The sequence below is a fragment of the Neomonachus schauinslandi genome, chromosome 4 (assembly GCF_002201575.2).
Source record: "Neomonachus schauinslandi chromosome 4, ASM220157v2, whole genome shotgun sequence".
Classification (NCBI taxonomy): Eukaryota; Metazoa; Chordata; class Mammalia; order Carnivora; family Phocidae; genus Neomonachus; species Neomonachus schauinslandi.
Genome location: NC_058406.1, coordinates 93,120,602 through 93,146,972, shown reverse-complemented (window position 1 = coordinate 93,146,972; position 26,371 = coordinate 93,120,602). Strand labels below are relative to the sequence as shown.

The following is a 26,371-nucleotide window of genomic DNA, read 5'->3' as shown; positions in this document are numbered from 1 at the left end:
GTATCTCTCTGTCTCAAATGAATAAATAAAAAAAAATCTTAAAAAAAAAAAAGAAGCTGTTGTATAAGATTACTATATTTAAAAGCAAATGTTTCTGATTTCAAAGTAATTTACATATAATACAGAAGTTTTGGAGAAAAAAATTAAAATGTGCATATGATTCCACTACCCAGGGACAACCACTATTAATACTAAAACTACAGATTTCAGGGGTGCCTGGGTTGCTCAGTCAGTTAATTGTCTGACTCTTGATTTCAGCTCAGGTCATGATCTCAGGGTTGTGAGATCAAGCCCCGCCTTGGGCTCTGTGCTGGGCATGGAGTCTGCTTTAGATTTCTCTCTCTCCCTCTGTCCCTCCCCGTCCCCCTGCTCCACTTGTGCATGTACAGACACTCTTTCTCTCTCTAGAAAAAAATAAATAAAAATAAAACTACAAATTTCAATCTATTTGTTTGAGTCCTTTTCTTGTGTATACACACATGCACATGTTATTCTTATAATCAAGATTAGAAGATATATTTAATGTTATGCACTGCTTTGCAAATTTAATATTACACTGTAGGAACATTACCATGTCATTAAAACGTCTTCATATGCATCATTTTTTTTTTTTTTAAGATTTTATTTATTTTACAGAGAGAGAGAGAGAGGGAACACAAGCAGAGGGGAGGAGAAGAGGGAGAGGGAGAAGCAGGCTCCCCACTGAGCAGGGAGCCCGACGCGGGGCTTGATCTCCAGGACCCTGGCAGATGCTTAACCGACTAAGCCACCCAGGCACCATTTATTTACATAGCTACATAAAATAGCTATGTAAAATAGCTACCTAACAATCCACCATGTGGATGTATAACCTAATTCATGTAGCCATTAAGCAAAGGCTACTTTTTATAAAGAATTAATTGGAACTAGAACAATATAACTATATTATCATGAGCTGTTTGGGGAGTAATTGGAAGTAACTTATAGAAAATTTTTTCTGTAAATAAATTTTTACATAAAACCGTTTAGACTACAGCAACTCTCTTCAATAAACAGATGTCCCGAGATTAGTATATTTAATAAAAGAAACCAACATTGAATTTTTAATTCAAAAGCATAACAGAAAAGTAATACTATGTCTAACTATACTGCAGTAACTCTCTGAAACAGCATTCAGATATAGGGATGTTGCCTATAAATAAATCCCCTTTAAAATAAATTTTCTTCTTGTGGTCCAAACTAACAATGAGAAAAAGAATGCTTTCTAGGAAATAATAAAGAAACAGTATATTTTGATGTGTATTTACTGGCTAGTGATATGACATACAATTTAAATCATTTAACATGAAAAGATAATCTCAAAGATAATCTTTAAACTTCAATTAGATAGATTAGTTCTGTTACCCTTAGGAAAGAGGTAATAATATTCTATCAGAAGGTGAAAATGTACAATATTGTTTGTTTTTCCTCTTTAGAAAAATTATTTATTCAAAATAATAAATAAAATTATTTATCAAAAAATAAGAGAGGGGCACCTGGGTGGCTCGGCTCGGTCAGTTAAACGTCTGCCTTTGGCTCAGGTCATGATCCCAGGGTCCTGGGATTGAGTCCCGCATCTGGCTCTCTGCTCAGTGGGGAGCCTGCTTCTCCCTCTCCCTCTGCCTGCTGTTCCCTCTGCTTGTGCTCTCTCTCTCTCTAATAAATAAATAAAATCTTTTAAAAAAATAAGAAGATAGTAAACTATTAAAACTAATAAAGACAAGGGATAAAGGCTGCTTTAAAGGGAGCAGTTCATTAAAGCAACAGAAGTACTGTTTCTTTTTTTGAGATGGCTAATGATTTTTAAATTACTATTAAGTTTTGCTGTTGGAAAAATAATTACTGAACTCTCTTCAGCAAAATTTTAAAAATTAAATTACAGAATCTTAGTTTCTAAAAAGTAGTAGAGCAAAGCTGAGAAAGCTACTCCACATCACTCTACTTGATCTAAGAGATTGCAGGAGGCAAGGGAAAGGAAAGCAAAAATGAACTATTGGGACTTCATGAAGATAAAAAAACCTCTACACAGCGAAAGAAACAATCAACAAAACTAAAAGACAACCTATGGAATGGGAGAAGATATCTGCAAATGACATATTTGATAAAGGGTTAGTATCCAAAATCTATAAAAGACTTATTAAACTTAACACCCCAAAAAATGAATAGTCCAGTTAAGAAATGGGCAGAAGGCAAGAACAGACATTTTTCCAAAAAAGACATCCAGATGGCTAACAGACACATGAAAAGATGTTCAACAGCACTCATCATCAGGGAAATACAAATCAAAACCACAATGAGATATCACCTTACACTGGTCAGAATGGCTAAAATTAACAACTCAGGAAACAACAGATGTTGGCGAGGATACAAAGAAAGGCAAACCCTCTTACACTGTTGGTAGGAATGCAAACTGATGTAGCCACTCTGGAAAACAGTATGGAGGTTCCTCAAGAAGTTAAAAATAGAACTACCCTACTAGTGATACATCTGACAAAAAATGGGAAAGACGTCTGAAAACTATACACTGAAAACTATAAAGCACTGCTGAGAGACCTAAATAAATGGAGAGAAATACCATATTCATGGATTAGAAAAGATAATATTCTACAGAGGAAGGATAGTCTTTTCGACCAGTGGTGCTAGAACAATTGGACATCCATATGAACAGAAAGACTTTGATCCATATGTTGTACTATATAACAAATTAATTAATTCAAGTTGTATCATAGACCTAAGTGTAAAACTTAAGCTATAAAATTATAGGAAAAAGCACAGGAGAAAACCTTTCTGATCTTGGTTTAGGCAAAGAAGCAAAATCCATAAAAGAAACATTGAGAAACTGGACTTCATCAAAATGAAAAACTTTTGCTCTTCAAAAGATACAGTTAAGGGGTGCCTGGGTAGCTCAGTCAGTTGAACATCTGGCTTTGGCTCAGGTCATTATCTCAGGGTCCTGGGATCGAGCCCTGTGTCTTGCTCCCTGTTCACCGTGGAGTCTGCTTGTCCTTCTGCCCTGTCCCCCCGCTCATGTTCTCTCTTTCCCTCTCCCTCAAATAAATAAGTAAAATCTTAAAAAAGAAAAAAAAAAGATACAGTGAAGAGAATAAAATCAGAAGCCACCAACAGGGAGAAAATATTTGCAAGATATATATCTGATAAAGGACTTGCACCCAGATAAATCAGAAATCCTCAAAATTCAATGATGAGAAAACAATTTTAAAAATGGCCAAAAAATTTGAACAAGTCAGGAAACAATACAGATGGTGAAGAAGCACATGAAAAGGTGCTCAACATCATTAGTCAATAAGGAAATGCAAATTGGGGCGCCTGGGTGGCTCAGTCGTTAAGCCTCTGCCCTCGGCCCAGGTCATGATCCCAGGGTCCTGGGATCGAGCCCCACATCAGGCTCCCTGCTCCACAGGAAGCCTGCTTCTCCCTCTCCCACTCCCCCTGCTTGTGTTCCCTCTCTGGCTGTGTCTCTCTGTCAAATAAATAAATAAAATCTTAAAAAAAAAAAAAAAGGAAATGCAAATTAAAACTGCAATGAGATACGACACACCTATTAGAAAGGCTAAGATTAAAAAGACTGGCCATACCAAGTGTTGGTGAGAATGTGAAGTAGTATAACCACTCTGGAAAAGTTTGGCAGTTTCTTAACAACAACAAACAAACAAACATACACCCACCAGGTAACAGAACCATTTCATTCCTAGGTACTTATCCAAAAAAAATGAAAGCATATGCCTATGCAAAGCCTTGCATAGGCAGTTTTATTTGCAGCAGTTCAAAACTGGAAACAATGAAAATGTTCACCAACAGATGTGGAGCAGACATATGATGGAACACTACTCAGTAATAAAAGGAATGGACTATTAATACAATAACAACATGGATAAATCTCAAGATAATCACACTGAGTGAAATACCAGGCCAAGGAAAAAAAAAGTACATTCTGTATGATTCCACTTATATAAAATCCCAGAAAATGTAAACTAATCTCTACTGGATTAGTGGGTTGGGTGCCAGTGTAGGGAGGAGTAGGGAAGGTTAGGTAAAAGGGTCACAGAGGGGCATGAGGAAAATTTGGGGGAGGGGATGGATATGTTCACTATCTTGATTGTAGTAATGGTTTCATGAGGGTATACATGTAACAAAATATCAATTTATACACATTAAATATATGCAGCTTATTGTGTGTCAATATATGCCAAATCAAACAATGGAGAAATACACAAGGAAATCAATGGGAAAAATAAATCCATTCTAAAAAGGCTTCCACCTTGTCCCTGTATTTCCTGTTTTCATTAGGGATGGGAGGGGGGTATAACATAACATCTGTTTCATGCCCCAGAGCACACCCTTAACCCTTGCTGGCTGTCTCAAAATACATGCTTTTGGTGGTGGTGGTGGGGGTGGGTCAACTCACAACCGTCAATTCCCACAAGAAAAACAAGCTAAAGTGTAAGCCCTATTGACAACAAATATTTAATCTAAAGATTCATTTTTGTATGAAGAACAGCATATTTTCAGTATTTCTTGCTTTATGGAATATACTTTTGTTCGAAATGGATGGACTGTAAAACTTTTGTTCTAATAATCATAACTAAGAGTAAATGAGTCTCTTTTCCAAAGTTTTTAAATGGCCATTAAGGGTCCTCCATCTTCCTCTGGAGTAGTCAAACCTCGCCGGGAAGCCATCTCCTAGAGCTGCTTAGAATTAATGAGCTGAGGCTCTCTTGTTGAACTGTGTGATTCCACCCCAGCCTCCCCGGGATAGTTAGTTCATGAGCAATGTAATTTGCTTTCACTGTGGAAGGGATTCCTATAGTGTTCTCATTCATGAAAATAAACTGGTCAAAGAGAAAGACTTTCACAAAGAATGTTTTGTTCTGACATAATCTCTTGTAAAACAGAAAATCACTTTATATAAAAGTTCAATTAGGACTAAATAAAGTATAAATGGCCTCTGTAACAATTAGAATTTAAATATAGAAAAGTTGAATATTACACTATTTTCTACTGACTTTCCTGGTTCTATGCCAAACATGTCTTGGTTGCAATAGAAGAATGAGGCGGCTTTCATATTCTGGGGGAGAAAAGTAACTATGGTGGGGGTTTTTCTAGAAGGATGTAGTTGCAATCTGGTACTTTGCAGAAGTTCTGGAAAATGAATGTTCTTTTTTTTAATTAAAAAAAATTTTTTTATTATGTTACATTAATCACCATACATTACATCATTAGTTTTTGATGCAGTGGAATGAAGTTCTTTTATAATTATAGCTCTATATGTAGGATCTGGGACCTTTATAATAAATATATCCCTATATAAACCCAACCCTGCCAATGTGACCTACTATTTATTTAGCAGCAACAGTGAACGATGTGGTTTTGTTCAAAGCTGTAAGTTTGAAGAACAGATTTTATGCCCAGGAAAAAAAAAATCTATTTTGAAGGTAAGGAGGGAAAAAAAAGATAAGCTTTTTTACTTAAACAGAAGGAAAAAACCAATCATAACTATTTCAAAACCTTTTCAACCCACTAAACATGAATTAAGAAAGAATACTAAATGGAAGAAAATTAGTAAGCTGCGATATTAGTCTGAGAAGTCCAACAGGTGTTTATTATTAAGCAAGAATTACAGAAATAATAATAGTAAAATCTTTATATATTACAGAAGCCCAAACAAATAAACTAAAATAAAAAACAAAAAACTACAAATAAAGAGAGGTTTCATTTTAACTTTAAGAATCTGGTATGGCAGTTGCTTCTCTCAAAGGGACTGAAACAGTTTTGACCCCAGCTGCTACTTATTTTATCTAACAATAGACCGTTTAAAGACGTCCCACTTCTGGCTAAGCTATTCATTTCAATCTAAACTGCATCTAGCTTAAGCCTCAGAAGATAACTTTATCACCTCCAAGCCCTGTGCAGACTAAACACAACACTTGTGCCCGATTCTGAATGGTATCTTATATCCAAATGCTCCCTTAATTATAGCTCCTGCTTCTCAAGCTGCTCTTTCAACTTGTCAGAAGCTGCCTGAAGTAACTAAAATTGGATTTGCGCAGAAAAAATGTATTTTAGGAAAACATGTGCAACAAGCACCTACGCATCCGTTCACATTAAAACCAGAAGGCAGTATGTTGCAGCCACATAAGAACAAGCTGTAAAATTTAATAATTCACAACGTTCACTTTGAAATCTTGTGGCAGTCTTTTAAAGCAATGCATCACAATGGTACAATCATTTCATCTGTTTGACAAACCTTTCTTGTGTGTCTATATGCTAGGCCCTATGCTTGGTGCTGAGCATATAATGATTAGCAAAATAGACACATAAAGCTCTACAGGTTTGTTTGATTTCTAAGGCTGAAAAGCAAAGAGGAAATAAGGTCAGCCTGGTTTTTTCATTAGAGAGAGCCATCCCCCCACCACCCTACCTCAATTGTGAAGGGGCTGAGGCACACAAGTTTTTGTAAAAGTCAACTGTAATATTTATGGGGAACCGGCTCCCGGAGTCGCAGTGCCAGTAGGTGTAGATCCTCAGCTGAGTCTCTAACAAATGTTGCCAAATTACTGTAGTTTCCTAAAATCTGATGGCTATTTGTAATAATATTGCTCCTGGAAAATGCTTTCTGGGTTTTACAAGGAGTCATTGCCATGAGCCAAGTACTTCCCAGTGCAGCCTAAGTGGTGAACGCTTTGGGTTCTAAGCTGATAATGCCTACGGACGGGAGAGCCAGGATCTCGGATGAGAACCAAGACAAAGAAGTGAGAAAACACCTGGCAATAGAAGTGAGGATTACGAACGAGCTCAAACTTCCCCCAATCCTTTTTTCTCTTCTCTTCATTGAGCAGAAAAATATGGGATAAGAAATGGGAGGGTGCCCTGGGTTTAATCAGGTTAGGACTACTGGTAACAATGGAGGGGGTTATAAGAAATAGAATAGTTTCCAAGGATGTACAGGGAAAGGAAGAAAATTCACCAATAGTGACAAAAGGGGAAGGAAGGCCTGTGGAAGTGGCAGAAATGAGTCACCAGCCAGAGTGAACATTTATATGCAATGTATGTTGGCAGGAGAGTCATTAAAAAACTGGGCACCTCTGAGGGCACACTAGAGTCATCCATTCATAACATTAGCAACCACTGACTGTTCCTTGGATATGGGGAACATGGTATGCACTGAAAGAATCTACATAAAGGGGAAAAAATGACTCCTACACTGTTGCAGTATCTGCAATGCCTGGCAAATTGTAGTGTTACACACAAATGCTAGTTATTAATCATTTATTCTTATTACAGAGAAGGAAGCTGTGCTCCAGACAGATTGAATGACGTGACCAAAGTCATACAGTTCTAATTAGTGGTATGGGAGGCAAAGACTCAGGCAATAAACTTTAACGTATGTGACTAGGCATGTGTCAAAGCCATAAACATGTGATCCGCAGGGAGCCATGCAAAGCCAAGACTGAAGCAAGCAGGGAAAGGAAGAAAAGAAGACAGACTCCGTCCCCGCCCCCACCCCCACATATCAGAAGGGAATTGCCTCATGCACTCTGGAGAATGAAACCACTGGAAATTACTTATCACATATGACAAAGCTACCAGGGGAAACAAAACAAAACAAAAAAACCCAAAAGTTTTCAGTGATAAACTACCCTGAGGCATATTTATTAGACAGAAATGTCAGTCTTTTTCAGTCATTCTTGAAAAACAAATTAAGTGTAAGAGCATATAGAAATAATAGGTTTAGATTTTATTTTTATCACAAATATAATTTTGGAGTAACCCAAGAAAAGACTACCCAGATATGACTAAATGAACAACACATTTACTCTATATCAGTGCAGGAAGGGAAAAAGGCTTTTTTTGGTATGAACTCTATTGAGTGGTTGTTGTTGGCTACTTAGGAAATCACTGATTCTCTAAGCCTCCTTGAAAATTATCTAGAAAATTATCTTTGTTGCTCTAAAAAAAATCTTCAACAATGGAGCTTCATATGAACACACATGAAATAAATATTAATGCAATATTTAATAAAGAGGATAATTCTGAAAACAAAAAACACCCAAAGTACTTCATAAACCTTTTACCAATGAGCTTTAAGATGTACACTGATCTAATCTCTAAAATTTGAAACTATAAACATCTTCTTAGATCCTTAGACTTGGTGAGCTTTGCAGGGACTATGCTCTCTCCAGCACGCTCAAGTCTCTTTTCTTTGACCATTTCTCCTCCTTCTCATCCTCCTACTGCTCACAGATACCCTTACTGTCTTTTCTTTGCCTCTCCAAATCTAATCTCAAGACAAATTGGGAAACATCCTTACAATGGTGTATAGGATTCATGAAACTTGAAAGGAGGTATACCCCCTTGTATTTTTTAAATTAGACTTTATTTTTTTAGAGCAGTTTTATTTTTTGTTTTATTTTTACTTATTATTTTTAAGTAGGTTCCACGCCCAGTGTGAAGCCCAATGTGGGGCTTGAACTCACGACCCTGAGATCAACACCTGAGCTGAGATCCAGAGCTGGACGCTTGACTGACTGAGCCACCCAGGCACCCCTTTTAGAGCAGTTTTAGGCTCATGGAAAAACTGAGTGGAAAGCATATCACAGACCCGCCTCCCCCACCCCTTGTGTCTTAACAGATACCAAATACTAAATCAAGAATTCTTGGGGTGCCTGGGTGGCTCAGTCGTTAAGCGTCTGCCTTCAGCTCAGGTCATGATCCCGGGGTCCTGGGATCGAGTCCCGCATTGGGCTCCCTGCTTGGCGGGAAGCCTGCTTCTCCCTCTCCCACTCCCCCTGCTTGTGTTCCCTCTCTCGCTGTGTCTCTCTCTGTCAAATAAATAAATCTTAAAAAAAAAAAAAAAAGTAAGAATTTTTTATCTGGGGTCTAGGGAATCCAAAGATGGTCTTCATGGAGTCCCTGATCTCCCAGATATTATATCCTGAATTTTGGCATACGGATGTATACACATTTTTTAGGAAGCAAGTCTCATTAGGTTCTGAAGCAGTTGGCATTCAAAAATGGTTAAGGCCTCTAAGCTAAAGAACGAAGTTCAAGATCCAGACATGAAGTAGAGAGACTTAAGGAACTATTTTGGGGTCAGAAAGGCTTTACCAACGTCCCTAAACGCATACTACACAGGTAGCTGCCAGCGCAAGTACCAATATGTATACCCAGGCCTTGAACTTCAACAGGAGCTATAGAAACATCCAGGTTAAAGAAATTACAACCAGTGAAATGACTTTCAAAACATACGATGACCTCTTTTTTTCTTTAACACACCTTTAAAGCCTCTATCACGAGGTCCCTTGCTTCAAGCTCTCCTTCAAGAATACTGAATAGTGTTAGGAGTTCAGGCTTGCTGAGTTTTTCCAGATTCATCCTGAAAGCCTAAAACAAAGACAACGATCAGACAATCTCCAGAAGACAGAGTGAGTCTGATATCACTAAAGAAAAAAATAAATTGAGTCAGACAAGAAAAGAGCAACGATTACAGTAAAAAAATGCTTTAAGATGGCAAACTGTACAATTAAGTAGAAAAAATAAGAGCTTTCTGGTGTTAATCATAAACTGAGCAGTAAGAGAAAATAAAATTCACCTTAATTATGGATTTCATCACTACTCACAAAGATCAATTTTCCATCATTTTTTTCCTTCAGGCATATTTACGAACATCCTGGGAGGTCTCAGAAAGAATTAGTCATGAGTTTAGTTCACTAGAAGCGCAGGTAAAATTGTGTTACCATGAATACTATTTCACCAGAAAATCGTGAGATCATGAAAAGATTTCCCGGTTTTAGAGAACCAAATTCCTAAAGTGTATATAAAACATTCTGGCATCCCTCCAAAGTTGGCTGAAACGAAATTTGGGCAAAGACAATGTCCGGTGGCAGTATGGGAGACATTTTTCTTTTAAACTATCTACTTTCATGTGATAGGTGTTCTCTGTGAAACAGTTAAAAAGGAAAAACACCTATCACGGTATTTATATGTCATATAGTAAAATAAGACTTCAATACAACCATCATACAAATATACTTTTAAATAATTTCTTAAAATATACTGTCCTTAGTAAAAATCTTAATTGGACAGATTACTACACACTGAATTTATCTGACACAGCAAGTTCACGTTTCTGAGAAGTCGTACATCTTTTGAAATATGTTAAATGGCAAACTGCATAGCACAAACTCAGTCCTTTCCACAAGATTAATTTCTCAAAACCCACACAGAGACAGGAGTTAGACTGCTACACAATTTTCCAAGGGTCCTCTGACCAGGGGTATAGTAAGATACATTTTATAACTTCCGAGACTGAGCAAATACTACTTTCCTTCTCCCCCTTTTAACTTCCAAATTGTCACTCTCATACAGTTTCCTTTAAAGTGAATTACAACATGACGAGTTCACACACCCTCCAGTAATTCCCAACTCTTATGAGCACATTAAATTTTAGGAGGCACACAAAAGAGTCATTGATTCCTTCCAGAGCTACTGCCTCTCAGTGAGGGAGAGCATGTAGAAAAGGCGTACTTCACTGTTGTTAGATTGTGTTCCAAGACATGCTGTAAGAATCTTTTGCCATATGGCAAAATATGTTCCATCTAACTTCAGCTCTAACTGCTAACTTTCTAACTACCGAGTTTCAGCAGCTGGTAAGTGATCCTCACTTCTGGATTACGGAAGACCTCTCACAACAGGTATTTTAAAAATAACTAAAAAAAAAACCAAAAACAAAAGCCCACAAACCTAAGAAAGCCACACACTTAATTTAAGATGGCATGTTGGAAAGAGCGTGTGGCTTTGCAGTCAGATAGATGCCAGGTCTGCATCATCTTAGTTGCATGATTCGGGGCAAGTTTTCCGATTCTCTGTTTTCTTATCTGTGAAAGGGGGATGATGATATCTAACTCATAGGGTTGCTGTGAAGACTGGATTAATAAATGTAAAACATCTTGCCAAATTCCTGATACAAGCTAAACAATGGTTTAACTATTAATAACTACTATCCTCTCTCACTTTCCACAGGAATTCTAAGAAAGGCATTATCAGAATTGGGGGCAGCCAAGATCTGACCTCAGAAATACCTTCAAGCTGCCCTTTTGTGGTTGGGAAACATAAATGAAGAGGGGTGATAGCATCCTGGAGTGAAGAATGGTGAGGAATTTAAGCCACCAGTTGAGTCACACTGGTTTCTTAGATGAAACCCTTCCCCTTCTTCCTGATGGTTTCATGGTTTAATCTCGCAGAAATTAAAAAGCAGAGGAAAAATCCTATCATTTTATGCCCATCCCCTTCCCTCCCATGATGTTAAGCAGAATAATGGGCAGTTGTAAAGGTACTCTGCAAATACCAACTACACTGAGTAAATGAACTGGATGCAGAAGCACCAAAGTAATAATGGTAGTGTTCACACGTATTCTTCTTTTTTTCTTTCAGTATCTTTGTAGTCTTTCAATACTCTTATTTAGAGATCTAAAACTGGGGCTGAAGGAAGCAGTGGCATGTGAGGAAAGCATAACAGACTGGGAGTGAGGAGTGCAGAATTTAAATCTGAGGTCCGCCACTAAGCAGCTCTATGGCCTTGGGGAAAAAAGTTACCCAGTTGCTCCGGCACTGAGTTTCCTCACAGGTAAAATCAGACAGACTAGATAACCTCCAAAGTCTTTCTTCTTTCCATTCTAAGCTTTCATGGGTAAAAATCAAGAATTAACTGTTAGAGAATCCAATGAAATAAGAATAAAGTGAATATACAACAAACTAAAAACAGACTGTACCTAAATCAAAGTCTTGGATCTGTTGTGATAAATACACATCCTCATAAAAGAGAAAAATTGAAACAATCTTCAGAGTCACTTTAATTATAAAGAAGTCCAGCCTAGGCAAGAAAAAATTCCATTCTATGTCAATGGCATAAAGCACTATAGTCTTGTGATCTACATTTGTAGATCGCTTCTGCACACAAATTTTAATATCTGGAACACTCTGCTAATATGTACCCACTTGTCCAGCTGAGTGTCTACATGAAGTGAATACAATACAAATATGACACAGGAGGAAAAAAACTGAAAAACCAGTTTGTCTGTTTTCACATATTCCCATGACCTTTCTTTAGAAATACTAAAATTCAGCAGTTCTTTGCTGTTCTTTATATTTGAATCCAATCTCAATACACAAGACATTGCAATAAATTTAATATAAATGAAAGGCCATAAAACCGCATTATGTTTTAGGTGATAGCAATATTCCTGGGAGTGGGGGTAGCGGTGGGGGTGGGGGTGATACTGACCTGATAATTGGCAGTCACACTTTCGTCCTCGAGTATAAATTCTTAAGGTCTTCTTCAGTTAAAATTTGGGAAAATTGACAAATATATTTAAAATGCCATCAGCATGGTGGAAAAGTGTCCGATGCTGCAAAATAGTAAGAAATTTATTGTCTATGTGACCATACTATAAACGATTTGATAAATCCCATGAATGTCAACTGTCATTACAGCTGATAAGGCCTGACAGGTGTGGGTTGACACAGACAAGAAAGAAAACAGCTACTTCTTCAAGTCGAAGCTGAGTAATATAGCAAAACTACCATGCATATGACTTCCCTTTTGCAATTACAGTTAGGGAAGGTGAGGGCTTTCAAAATCATTTTTACTTTAAGATGTCCACTGCCATTTCAAGGACTAACTTATGAGAGTCCTGGAAGAGAAATGACTGTCTCCCTGAATTGACAAAAGCCTATTTGCTTAGATCACCATGACTGATGCACAATACACTCAGATGGGAAAATAACATAATTACAAACGAGCTTTTCTTTTTTCTTTTTAAAGATTTTATTTATTTATTTGAGAGAGAGAACGAGAGAGAGAGCGAGAGAGCACATGAGACGGGGGAGGGCCAGAGGGAGAAGCAGACTCCCTGCCGAGCAGGGAGCCTGATGCGGGACTCGATCCAGGGACTCCAGGATCACGACCTGAGCCGAAGGCAGACGCCCAACCATCTGAGCCACTCAGGCGCCCACAAACGAACTTTTCAAACTGCTAAATTTTGTAAGGTACGTGCTTACCCCCTCACCTCCTGCCAGTTAATGAACAAACAAATCAACCATCTGGACTTTGTCTGTAAGGCTAATTACTCATCCCAGCTCCTACCTTTTCCCAAATATTAAGTGTTGAATTATATGCAAATTCTGTGTTTATGTTTTCCTAATAGTATATCAGACCCAGCAAACTTTTTTTTTTTAAGATTTTATTTATTTGACAGAGAGAGACAGCGAGAGAGGGAACACAAGCAGGGGGAGTGGGAGAGGGAGAAGCAGGCCTCCCGCCGAGCGGGGAGCCCGATGCGGGGCTCGATCCCAGGACCCTGGGATCGTGACCTGAGCCGAAGGCAGACGCTTAACGACTGAGCCACCCAGGAGCCCCTAAGACCCAGCAAACTTTTAAAAAGATGATAGGCTTTAAATTTTATGTGAGGAAACATAACTTTTGTCTTGTACTTTAAGGCAACAACTCTTAAACTTGACTCCCATTTTTGCCTAATATATAAATGATGTGGCCCAAGATACTCGGAAAAAGGCTGTTGCTAATTCCATATTAATTGTCAGAAATATGACTGCCAGATTTTTGGCATGCCGTATCGTAGTCTACAGACTCATTCTCTACTTGCTTTCTAAATGAGCTGTTACTTGTCACTGTCATCATCCATTAAGTAACTCTGAAAGACAAGATCATTTCAACCAGATGCTCAGCTCATTCCTTCCATGTGAATGTCTCCAAGACGCAACTTTCCTTAGAGTTTAGAGGCAGATATGTCTGTTCAAGGCATGCCACAGTCTATAAATCTGAAATAAAAACCACTCGTAGACAAGTTGTCTGGGTACATTATCATACACTGTGGTATAGCTAACTGTAGCTATATTAAGCATTATAGTTTTCTCAATTAAAAAATAAATATATATAAGAAAAGAGATAAATTATACATATTTTAAAACCCTGGAAAAAATAAGCCTATTTATGGGATATGTACGAAACTTATTTCCAGGTTATCGATAAATGATTTTAAACATCAGTTTGCCCAGCGCACCATTTGGTCTATTCACATGCTACTTTCCATCAAGTTGGGGCCAACAGTCAGGAGTGTGTGAGTCTTCTAGACAAACTTTTAGGTGCCAACAGTCACAAGCGCTGAGGCTATCAAGAAGGGCACCCTCACTCCTCCCTGAGCCTCCTAAATGGCAGTGCTGATTTTGCCATGGAGGTATGTTGCTGTGGTTTGGGTTCTGTTCATTTTATTCTGACCTTTTCCCTTCTCTGGATAATACCCAAGCTCCGTTCGTTCTGGTTCTGGATGTTCCTTTTTGTTCTTGAGCAAGTCCCAGCTTTTGCTCTGGAACTCCGCATTAATTCTACAGGATAGCAGGCGTTGTTGCCTTTTTTACCACAGAGGGACTGGTTGGCAGAAAAAGAAACACCCCAAACAGTTTCTATAGCTATGCAAACAGGAGGGCAGGGCAGGGTGGAGTAGAAGCACGATGTTTGTCTATCTAGTATCTGGTGTGTGTATGTCTTTATGTGGAACCGTAGGCTTGATTTCTAAATGGTGGATAGTATGGGGCATGAGAGAGGGAAAGCACATTTTTGGATGAGTCTTAGATAATTGGGACATAGAAACACTTTAAAAAATCTACAAGATCTGTGTTTTTTTTTTAAGTCAACTTGGCTAGTATAAAAAACAAATCAGTTGTTTTGCCCAGAAAATCACGCTTGCAAACTGCATAAAAATCACTTGTTTAATATATACTGAGACATCAAATTTAAAAAACTTATACTTGGGCTGCAATTGACTGGGATTCACGCCATTTAGTAAGTTTTAGTATTAGCAATAAGATAGAAAGCAAATTTGCTCCAATTATGTAAGGATTTTCACATACGTATCAGCTAAGCCAACATATAGGAGGCCAATTAATTCTTTAAAATTCAGAGTCAACACTGACATACAAAATGGGTGTTTTTGACAGCTTTCTACTAGGTAATGTACTTCCTTAAAAACCCAGAATATATGAAACTTAAAAAATAAACATGTCATATTTATAAATACTAAATCTAAATAAGGACAAAAATGCACTGCTATTTTTAAAAATGTATCCAAAGCAACCTACTCTCTGGGGGTGGAAGGCGTTGACATACCTTGACTATCTCAAAAAGATTTAAGTTTCCCCACCCTCTGGCACTTCTAGTTTTTCAGAAGGGTTATTTATGCATTTAGGGGTAAGAGAATGGCAACATTCCAAATTGTACTTCTCATTCCACTTTTGGCATTTTAGAATTAGGCTAGGGAAGAAAAACATGTCAAAATACTATCAGAAAATAATTTTCTGACCAAGAAAGCAATCTTTTGTACATTTACTAAAGAGAGCTGTTTTTGCTATTATTATTTCCAAAGGTTCTAAAACCAAGATATAAAAACAAATATTTTACTGAATTCTATAATATTAAGCAATATAAGCTTTACTACAAATGTCAAATCAATCTTTCAGTTGAAGATAAAAGATATTACTGGACTATTTGGATCCTTGGGCTAGGGCACGCCTGGGTGGCTCAGTCAGTTAAGCTCTGACTCTTGATTTCGGAGCAGGTCATGATCTCAGGGTCGTGCAACTGAGCCCAGCACTGGGCTCCACACTGAGTGTAGAGCCTGCTTAAGATTCTCCCTCTCCCTCTGCCCCCACCCCCTGCTCTCTCTTTCTCTCTCTCAGGAAAAAAAAAAGTGTTTGGGCTAAATTGGGTGCCTGCCCCCATTCATATACTGAAGTCTTGATCCCCAGCACCTCGGAATGTAATACATTTGGAGACACGGTCTTTAAAAAGGGAATTAAGTTAAAATGCAGTTATTGCGGGGGGGGGGGGGGCTAATCTAATATGGCTGGTATCCTTGTAAGAGGGGGAAACTTGGACACAAACATGTGACAGGGAAGGACCATGTGAAGACAAAGGGGAAAGATGGTCACTACAGCCAAAGAGAGAGGCCTCAGAAGAACCAATCCTGCTGACACGCTGATTTCCAATTTCTAGCCTCCAGGATTGCGAGAAAATAAATTTCTGTTGTTTAAGCTACCTGGTCTATGGCACCTTGTTATGGCAGCCCTAGCAAACTAATACAACATGTTAACCATTTATTACTTTAAAGTCTCTTAGAGCAACTAGATCTAAGCCTTCCCCTTACCAGGAGAGTGCTGTAACATTTCTCAGAATGCCTTCCTTTGTCTCATTGCTATCAGTTTGTTTTTTCGAGCCACAAATTATAGTATTATAAAAAACAGAATGGTTTCAAAACAGTTTCAGAGATTATAAATTTCAGGATCCTGAAATGTAATACGAATAATGCACTTAGAAGGAAATTGCAACAGTGCTAAGGGATCGAGATGCTTGTATATCCAATAGTCAATATAGACTTTGAAGTAGGCCTCAAGAAACCAGTTCTGTAATGAAGCTAATTAAGGTTGACATTAAAAATACTTTCAGTACTCTATTCAAACATACTCTTTTCACAGCAGATTCTAGGATGCCAGATTTTCTGGATTTATGCTTAGTACATAAATGAATAACGATATAATTGAGCCTATCAATGTTAATCACCACCACCTCAGAGTTTTATAGCAGAGTTTTCCAAGAAGAATTCAAGCAGGAATAGTAATAACAAAAAAGATAAACATTTATTGAGCTAAATAAAAACAAAACAAAAAAGATAAACATTAATATGTTCCAGGCAGTGTTCCAAGTACTTGCCATGAATTCATTCGACCCCCATAACAACCTTAGATGACAGATGTTATAACCACCATCACATCCCCATCTTACAGACTGAAAAAGTGAGGCACAGAGGCTAAATAACTTGCTCAAAGTCTCCAATCCAGTATGCAGCAGAAATGGGATTTGAACCTATGTAATTTTTTAAAAAGATTTTACTTATTTATTTGTCAGAGAAAGAGAGAGAGCACAAGCAGGGCGAGCGGCAGGCAGAGGGAGAAGCAGGCTCCCCGCTGAGCTGGGAGCCTGACGTGGGGCTCCATCCCAGGACCCTGGGATCACGACCTGTGCCGAAGGCAGCCACTTAACCGACTAAGCCACCCAGGCGTCCCAGGAACCTAAGTAATTTGATTCCAGCAGCTTCCTTAACAACTCCTGCTACCTCGTAACTACTATTCACATCTGATCTTCTCATTTTACCAGCTTTAGGAGTTGCGTGGTAGAAAAACCTCAGCTAAAACGTGATCCACAAATCTGGAAGGGACCTCAGAAATAATCTAATTCAGCACTCTTCATTTTACAGATGAAAACTGAGGCCAGGATTGTTCAGTGAATTCCTGAAGATTACAGTTAAATAGTAAAACGAAGCCTAACACTTAGGGATCTTTTGAAGATCCAGTCTAACCCACTTTCTGGGACACCATGATGGATATCAGATTTTTGTTTTGTTTAGCTCTGTTTTTTTTTTTTTTAAGATTTTATTTGACAGAGAGAGAGAGACAGTGAGAGAGCGAACACAAGCAGGGGGAGTGGGAGAGGGAGAAGCAGGCTTCCCACTACGCAGGAAGCCCGATGCGGGGCTTGATCCCAGGACCCTGGGATCATGACCTGAGCTGAAGGCAGACGCTTAACGACTGAGCCACCCAGGCGCCCCTTGTTTAGCTCTATTTTAAGACTCATGCATCTCTGGTGTATCCCTTCCTGTGTGTGAATATCCATCTCTTTCTCTCACTAAGTGTATATGTGTATACTTCTGTCTCTTTCATTGTTGCCAATAAGATTTGTATGTGTATTGAGGAAAAGAAGGAAGTGGCCTCATGCCCATAAACAAATATTTAAACATCTCTCTCCCAAAATGAGGACATTTAACACAACGCTATTAAAAACAGGTCTGTCTACCTGGATATCTGTTTACACCCTTTCAAGTATTCTCATCTAAGACAAGACCAAACCAGAAGAACTACATTAGTTAAGCTACTGGAATGTATGTTAATGAAAACGAATAATAGATTTTATGTTAATATTTTTCATTAAAAAATGTCTTTTAAGGGCGCCTGGGTGGCTCAGTTGGTTAAGCGACTGCCTTCGGCTCAGGTTATGATCCTGGAGTCCTGGGATCGAGTCCCGCATCGGGCTCCCTGCTCGGCAGGGAGTCTGCTTCTCCCTCTGACCCTCCTCCCTCTCATGCTCTCTGTCTCTCATTCTCTCTGTCTCAAATAAATAAATAAAATCTTAAAAAAATAAATAAATAAAAATAATAAAAAATAAATAAATAAATAATGTCTTTTAACATTAGAAAAATATCAAAGTATGAACCGAGTATATTTGTCAGTTGACTTTATTTAGTTTAAATGAAATTATAACAAGATTTCACTGACATATATGTATCATCTATGTGTCTATCATTCCCCAAACTTTTGTTTTTCTAAAATAATGCCACCATGAGTTGTAAAATACTGCAACGAAATAAAAATAACATATAGATTGATTTTCTTTCCAGTGAAATGATTCATGGGCCACAATTCTAGGAGCAGCCTGAAATACAAAAACCCTTCAAATGTCAATGTAGAAGGAAGTCATTGACTCCATCAGGATTCCAAACTGGTAAGAAACAGAACATACAGTACAAGGATGAGCCATAAAACAGTCAAGGTATCTGTGTTGTAGCTATGCCCATAACCTGACTCTCCCAGAACTGCAAAAATTCCACAACAAATATTATAACTGATAGTGGTGTTTTACCTTTTAAATTCTATCTTCCTTTCTTTTTAAATGAAAAAAAAATCTTTTTTTTTGAGAGAGAGTGCATGCCTACAAACAAGTGGGGTGGGGGGGAAGGGGAAGCCGGAGCGGGGGGGGGGGCAGGGAGAGGGAGAGAGAGAATCAATGCAGGGCCCAACTCGGGGCTAGATCTCCGGACCCTGAGACCATGACTTAAGCCGAAATCAAGAGTCGGACGCTTAACTGACTGAGCCACCCAGGCGCCCCTTAAATTTTGTCTTCTAAATCAGATCACGGATTTAAAAAAAAAAAAAAAAGTTTAACAATCTGCTATCAGCTGGAAATCACCAACGACGGACCTAGTAACTGTTTTTGCTCCAAGGTTCTTTGGGGACAGTAATTCTTCTGAGAGGTGGTATGTTGCAGTGAAAAGCTGCGTGGGCTTTGGAGCAGGACAGGCCTAGGTTTGCATCCTGGCTCTGCTACTTCATCATTCCTTGATCCACTTAACCTCTCAGTTTTCAGTTCTCCATCTATAAAATGGGCTCACACCACCTACTCTAACAGGGTATCGACCAGTTAAAATGAGTGACTGGTCAGTTCTCATCCCTGGAGCACATATGTGGTTTCATCAGCAAGGATAATAAAGTTTCCCTTTTCTGGTGATGAGCTGCCAGTTTCTACCATTCATGTGTCTAATTTAGAAATCAAAACAAGTTTACTCCTTCTGACTTGACGGGTTGATCTGCTCCAGGAAGGAGATGGCCTGCCTGGCCAGTTTCTGGGAAAGTCGTCTCAGGGACACACACAGCGTTTGTTCAGGCCAATGGTTATCTCCATACTTGGGTTAAGAAAAGGACATCCTTCTGCCTACACTAGATTTCTGTGATTTAGGACACAGGTGAAAAGCATGCCTTCGCTTCCACGAATTTTTACAGCTTTTAATCAAATCACAATTTTAACTTAATGCCTGAGAAATGGATTTTCTAAACATAGCATGGCTATTTTTTACATTATGATAAATGCATAGTGGATATGTATCTATATTCATAACCCAGGACTAGTTATCACCTTCTGTTGTAGCAGTTCTTCTGTTTACATATCTGTCTTCTAAGACTTTGCTCTCCTATACAAACTCAACTTGATTAAACTTAGCACCTAGCAGTGTGGTTCAAAGGGGGTATCTAAAAAATGCTGGTTGGAAAGAAATGTACAGTATAAAACCTTGAATTATGGCCAACAAGACTGGGCTTTATCCTTTAGGAAATGAGAAGCCACTAAACATTTTTAACCAGGTGAATTTCAGAACAAAAGCATAGTTTTAGGAAAGGAAAGAGCTGCTTTGACTGATGAGAAATTGGAAGCAGAAAAAGTACTTAGGAGAAAACTTCAACAGCGTAGGCATGAGGTGAAAATGTGTGACCTAGGATGGCAGCAGTCAGGATGGAAGAGAAATGACGGATGCAAGATATTTCGTGCAGAAGTTACAGTAACTTGGTACTGGTTCCGTTCCACAAGGCAGGAGGGGAAATAGTCCCAGATGGGCTGAACTTTTAGACTGACTGACTAGAATGATGACGCCATTAACAGAAACAGGGATGTTAGAAAAGGAACTGGTTTTAAGGGGAAAATGGTCACTCATATGAGACATGCTGAATGAGAAGTCATCAGACTCCCAAGAGGAACGAATGTGTTAAGAGTCGGTCAGTGTGGGGAAGGCTACAGGTTTAGAAGTGGAGAAGTCTTCAGGGGTAGAGCCCCTTAAGAAAATTTCTTCTGTGCCTCCAATTTAAGAACAAGAGGCAATGGGAAGGAACTGATACATGGGACTAGACCTGATCATTTTTGTACCCTCCACTATTAAATCACTTAAGAATCAGATTGGTTCTGTCCTTACTCCTGTACCACACCACCTGCTGCAACAGAAAGGACTGGTTAGCAGAAACTGAGAGATGGGGCACCCCTTCCCCCACACCTCCCCAAAGCAAAGTTAGTGCTTCTCTCTTTTTCCTGTAACTTGTTACTTACCCTTTGTTCTTTTCTCCTTTGTAACTTACAGTTCTTATCTCTTGTTAAAATAATTCATCCCTGCTTGCTTCTCCCTGCTGTACTTCTTCCCCGGCTCTCCCCGCTGTACTTCTTCCCCGGCTCTCCCCGGTCTAGGATGGCAAACCCACAGCACTCTTCAGCCTCACCCTCCCTAGCAGCTGTGTACAAAGGACCCAAGCAGATGCTCTCAAGGCTCAAGGTCAGAAGTTTTTTTGGTCTGTAAACCCCATCATCCTGTGCTCTCCTATTTTCTTTTCTAGTTTCTACTGAACTCAGTAACAATTAAGGATAACGTCACAAGTCAGAAAGGCTTCATTTAGCAGCAGAGGATACATTTAGATCAGAAACTCTGGCTTTGGACCTGAAATACAGAATTTGGAAATACTTGGCAGGGAAGAACCATATTACTGCATTCTTTACTTCAATGCCTGCTTGTAGTCCTGTTTTCCTCAACACACACACACTCCTGTCCTTGACGCCCCCCACCTCCACTTTTAACTCCCGTCTATTGTTTCTTCTCACCTGTTCCCATCATCACTCCTTACTTTGGGGGCAGTTGGGGGAGTTGTCTTCAAAAGGCAAAAACCACTTTTGATCAAAATTACCACTGAAAATCCTTAAATCTAGGCTGCTGAGGTGCAACCCTATACTGTCATCCCAGTGTCTACAAAACCATTTATAGGACACTGAGGATGGAGGTACTTAAGATGGTAGAGTTTGGAGTGTAGCAACTGACAAGTCAGAGGAGACACCAGATGGTTGAATCCCTTGCCTTTCTTTTTCTCGGGCCAAAAAATTCAAGAAAGATAATCTGCATGACAAAATTACAAAACACATACTCTATGAGGCAGACACACATACTCTCCTAAAAAATCCTTGTATCAGATGTCTGAGATCATGACAGATATAAGCTTTGTTTCCTCAACTTAGGAATCTTAGCTATATATTGAAATATTTAAAAGCAATCAAATGATAACAAAAATCATACACTGTTTCTTCACCTCTGTTAAAATGCTAAAGGAGTAAAAGAATATTTAATATTAAATTCTGTAACTCACATGCAAAGTGCTAATAAGGACGGCAATAATACCTACCAATATTGTGTGTTTCCTACATGCCAGGGATCTTGCTCTGTGATTTATGTATACATTAGTTCATGTAAACCTTAAAAAAAACACCACTCTCAGAATTACTTCTATGTCACCGCTGAGGAAAATGGGATATGGTGAGATAGAAAACTGCTCTTGCCTGGGTCACACAGTAAAAGAGCAGCAGAGCTGGGATTTGAACCCAGGTTTGCCTTTAGAGTCTCTGCTGTCAATTCCCGCGCTCCATAGCCTCACAATAAATAAGCTGTTTTCTCACTGAAATGCTTTGAACTGAAACTTCGAAGATGTGATTTTTAGTTCTTAGCAGAAACATGCAGGAAATAAAAAAATGGCCTTCAGGAGCAGGCTGACAAGCCATTCCTGGGGTAAACCACCACAGATGGGACAGATTTCCTCTAGAAATAAATCTCTGCTTCTCATATCATGCCACCAAATGCCAGTTCAATGGCAACCCCTCGAAACACGGTTGTCCTACACTCAGAAAAGCCAAGAATTCCAATCCTGTTCTGCAAATTAACTGGTAGCATTGCAAACCTGATTCTGCCAAGACACAAATCCATTATAGACCGAGTGCACTGAGCCCACCATAATGGGTCCGCCCGATTCCATTCAGGGACCCAATACTATTTGTGTCCCTGTTCATGTATTTAGTGCTAGTTCAGAAAAGCACAAAATCGACTAAAAATCCACTTAAAAAAATCCCAAAGTAGATCAGGAACTTGTCAAAATCAAACACTTGGAAACCATTCTTAAAAATAAGCAATCAGTTCCTAGTGTGCACTCCTAAATTCACCTCCTTCCACTCAGGTCAGATTCTCAGAAAAATAAAATCCTAAAAAGACTAGCAATGATTACATTAATAAGTCGGCTTCAAATTTCATTACAAAATTATATATATATAAACATCAGCTATTTTCTTACAGGAAATTCAGTATTTTAGAGTCACTTAAGATACGGGAGTTTCCTAAGACATCAGGTAGGGAAAAGAAAGTTAAATCAAGGCAAAAAGAAATGGACTGTTTATATTAAGTTGTGCCATATCCTATCAACAATTTATCTTTCTAGAAAGGTGACAGCTTCAAACTGAGTTTAACAAACCCTTGTCCCAGGCACTGGGAAAGGCACAATGATTAAAAAAAAATTACTACTACCTGCTCTCAATGAATTTATAATTGAGTGACACAGATTAGACATATACATAAAAATCCTCTGCATACAATGCTTTTCCTCATCTAATATGACCAAACAGTTGTCGAAAAAGTCAGAGGAAAGATTTCCAAGACCCAGACGTGTATCAGACAGGTCTTGCTTATTGTGCCAAATAATCAAAGAGCATGATTTGCTTTTTCCTCTCTGCTCATTAAGGCTCTGGCAATGAACACTGCTTTGGTTTCCTTAGTCTCTTACCTCAGTTTATTTTCTGTTCTCTGCTCATGTAATAAGATATATCTTTTTGGGATTTCCTGTTCTGCTTTTAGTTTTTTTCTGCTGCTATTGCCGGGGGCCCACGTCTTACCCTCTCCTATCACAGTTAAGTTTTGTGTTTGCTGGGGAGACCTACCACACGGTTCTTTCTTTGTGCTTTTTTACTGGAGATCTGGAAACAATCTCTGAACAGATCTGTGAGCACTGAGAATGGCTCTGAAAACTTCGAAGCTAACTATTCAAAAATAATAAACTTCTGGAAGTCTACCTTCAGAAAGTCTAATCAGGAAGGTAAAAGCCATTATAACCGCCCACCATGATTTCAACTTTTTTTTTTTTTTTAAAGATTTTATTTATTTATTTGACAGAGAGAGGGAACACAAGCAGGGGGAGTGGGAGAGGGAGAAGCAAGCTTCCTGCCGAGCAGGGAGCCCAATGCGGGGCTCCATCCCAGGACCCTGGGATCATGACCTGAGCCAAAGGCAGACGCTTAACGACTGAGCCACCCAGGCGCCCCATGATTTCAACTCTTTGCATCTCATTGCTGTTAGCTTGGCTACAGATAACAGTAGTAAGATGGACTTCAGATTGAAAGCAAAAGAAATGATGTTAAAAAATATGGCAAATTTTAATACATGGAAGGGCTACCAATAGATGATTACTGGGGATTCAATGTCATTAACATTAGGCCAAAATCATCAGTATTTTGCACCTGCTGAAATGAAGGTCAACTTGACAAAGCCTTTACGAGTACAATACAGAGACACTTCTTGGTGGTTACAGGTCTGTGAATAGCTGGAGTTGACCTTGCTTTTATTTATCCTTATCTCTGAGATTTAAAACTCGCTCTTACTTTTCATCCCCTAAATTTTGGTAGTTAATATCGGTGTTATAAAACCAATCAACAACATCATGTGTGTTTCAATTTCCCCTGGAAGGAAAAACCCACCATAAAAAAGGGGCTACAGAGTAACCAAAGGCCACAGGATGAGATTAATGATAAACCTAGATGGCTGAACCTGAATTTTCTTCAAACACTTCCTGCCTTTTGTTTCAACAGAACTACACCTTCAAGGTTAACTGCAGTCTCCCTGAGCAACGGACCAGCCCACCCTAAACTGGGAGATACTCATTCCTAATCTAATGCTCTTTATATACTTATCTACACTGTTTTATTTGAAAACATGTTATTATTCACTGACAAACAATATACACTGCATTCTACCCACATAAGGCCAACTCTGCAGATAACCAACACACCCACCTATCTGTGAAACATAAAAGGATGGTTTTTTTTTCATCAAGTTCCCAAGGGCAGAAACAGGGTAGAAAGCAAAAATGAAACGCAACTCAAACCTAAAAAGCCCTTGGAAGTTGGGTTCTCCCACAAGGAGCAGAGATTGGAGGGAAGGTACAAAGGGTGAAGGGGGAGTGGGGAGTTTGTATTTCTCCTTCCTCCAGAGTCTACAACAGTCCCGAAGCAGGTGAGCTCTGGACCCCCGCCACCTCCCCCCTCCCCCGCCCAAGGGAACAGAGGATCCGAGGGGCTTCTGGAGGAAGCCTGAGTATCAGAGAGTGGGGGATGGGAAGAACTGAAGTCGGGGAAGGCCGCTTCTTCTGTGGAGCAGGCTGTCTAGGTCGGGTCTTGATTTCTGCTTCACCCATCTTTTTTGGAAAACACTGATTTTTATCTTACGGGTGAAACTAGCTCTGGTCCCACTCTAGAGAGCAGGGACAAGTGTAGGGAGGGGTGTCTGGCCTCCCGGGGGTACAAAATGGGGGTGGGGGCGGCAGCCTAGAGAATGGGAACCTGTGCGCCCTCCCGAAGGTTGAGGCGCTGGGCGAGCGGGGCCCTTGAACGAGGGGTGTCAGCAGGGAAGCCCCTTTACGGAGCTGGGATTGACGGGGGACAATAAGGAGTTGCGAGGACCCTCGGAGGATGAGGAGCCGCCTCCTCGGGGAATACCTTGAGGCGGAGGAGACGGCCCCGCCCCCTCAGGGGATGGGCGCAAGTGGCAGTTGGGACGGTGGTGGGAGGACACCGGTGGTCCTACCCTTGCTTTTCTCTCGAGAACCCGGCCCCCCAGCCACCGCCAAGCCCCAGCCCAGGCGGCTCCTACCTTTTGCCGGCGCTCCGGGCTCTGCTCCCCGCCGCCTCCGCCACCCGCTCCCATCCACAGCCCCCCGAGGCCCCGCCCCTCAACCGCCAGGCGGGCGCAATGGCATTCACCAGGGCCAATCGCCACCTCGCTTCCTCAGCCCCGGCACCAGTCCGCGCCGGCTGGAGGAGGGGCTTCTCCAATGTCATTTAGGCTCCTCCCGGGGCCCCAGGATCCCTTTTGTTTGGGGAGAGCCAGGCTGGGATTGAGCTCGCGTCACTTCCTGGAGGAAGCGACCTCCTCCGGCCCGGGCTCCGCGGTGGGCTCGCGCCCCTCCCGGCTCCGCTTCTGCAACTTTCCACCTTGTGGGAGGCTTCTGGGCAGCACGGTGGCGAGTGTTTCGTGCTTTACCCTGCCGGTCTGGGAAGCTTAGGAATGGCGGGCTTTGGGTGCCCAGGCTGATTGGGTACATTAACGTTTCATTTTATCCAAAATGTTAATAAATGAAATGCCTTTTGGTGTCTGCTTTAGAATTCGTTGTCGAAAACCTGGTAACGTGGCTTTCCTGCTGTCTCTTTCTCTTGGACCAGCTTGTGGGTGTGGTGCTAGAAGCAAGAGCGCAAAGATGATAAATCCGGAGACATCCCCCGCCCCGCCCCGCCCTTCTCTTTTCCGATGACATGTGGAAGAGAAACACTAGCACTGGAGTCCCTGGCGCGGGGACATCGGGTAGCACCAGGGAGAGCAAAACCCGGTCCGACCTGCCTTCCAGGCAGAAGTGGAGTAATTGCAAATTAGTCTGTCGAGGTTTTCCACGCTCTGCGTCTCCGATGAGGGGATATTTTTGTGTCCTTGGCCCCATTTTATTGTGGGGCAATGGCGTTTGCAGTGAAGCTGGAACAAAGGGCAGT

The 26,371-nt window shown here is 40.1% G+C and overlaps 2 protein-coding genes across 2 annotated transcripts in view; both read right to left on the bottom strand.

The window, feature by feature from the left end:
- CTTNBP2NL (CTTNBP2 N-terminal like) overlaps positions 1 to 25,505 on the bottom strand; it is a 51,892-nt gene extending 26,387 nt beyond the window's left edge. The window contains exons 1-3 of the mRNA XM_021690073.1: positions 25,482 to 25,505; positions 12,320 to 12,443; positions 9,313 to 9,420 (exon numbers count right to left, since the gene is read on the bottom strand). Coding sequence (XP_021545748.1) covers positions 9,313 to 9,411 — 99 coding nt within the window. The 5' untranslated portion in view covers positions 9,412 to 9,420; positions 12,320 to 12,443; positions 25,482 to 25,505. The remainder of the gene's footprint in view (positions 1 to 9,312; positions 9,421 to 12,319; positions 12,444 to 25,481) is intronic.
- The window catches only part of CAPZA1 (capping actin protein of muscle Z-line subunit alpha 1), a 220,456-nt gene extending 194,915 nt beyond the window's left edge, over positions 1 to 25,541 (bottom strand). The window contains exon 1 of the mRNA XM_021690076.1: positions 25,482 to 25,541. Coding sequence (XP_021545751.1) covers positions 25,482 to 25,535 — 54 coding nt within the window. The 5' untranslated portion in view covers positions 25,536 to 25,541. The remainder of the gene's footprint in view (positions 1 to 25,481) is intronic.
- Positions 25,542 to 26,371: the final 830 nt, after the last annotated feature.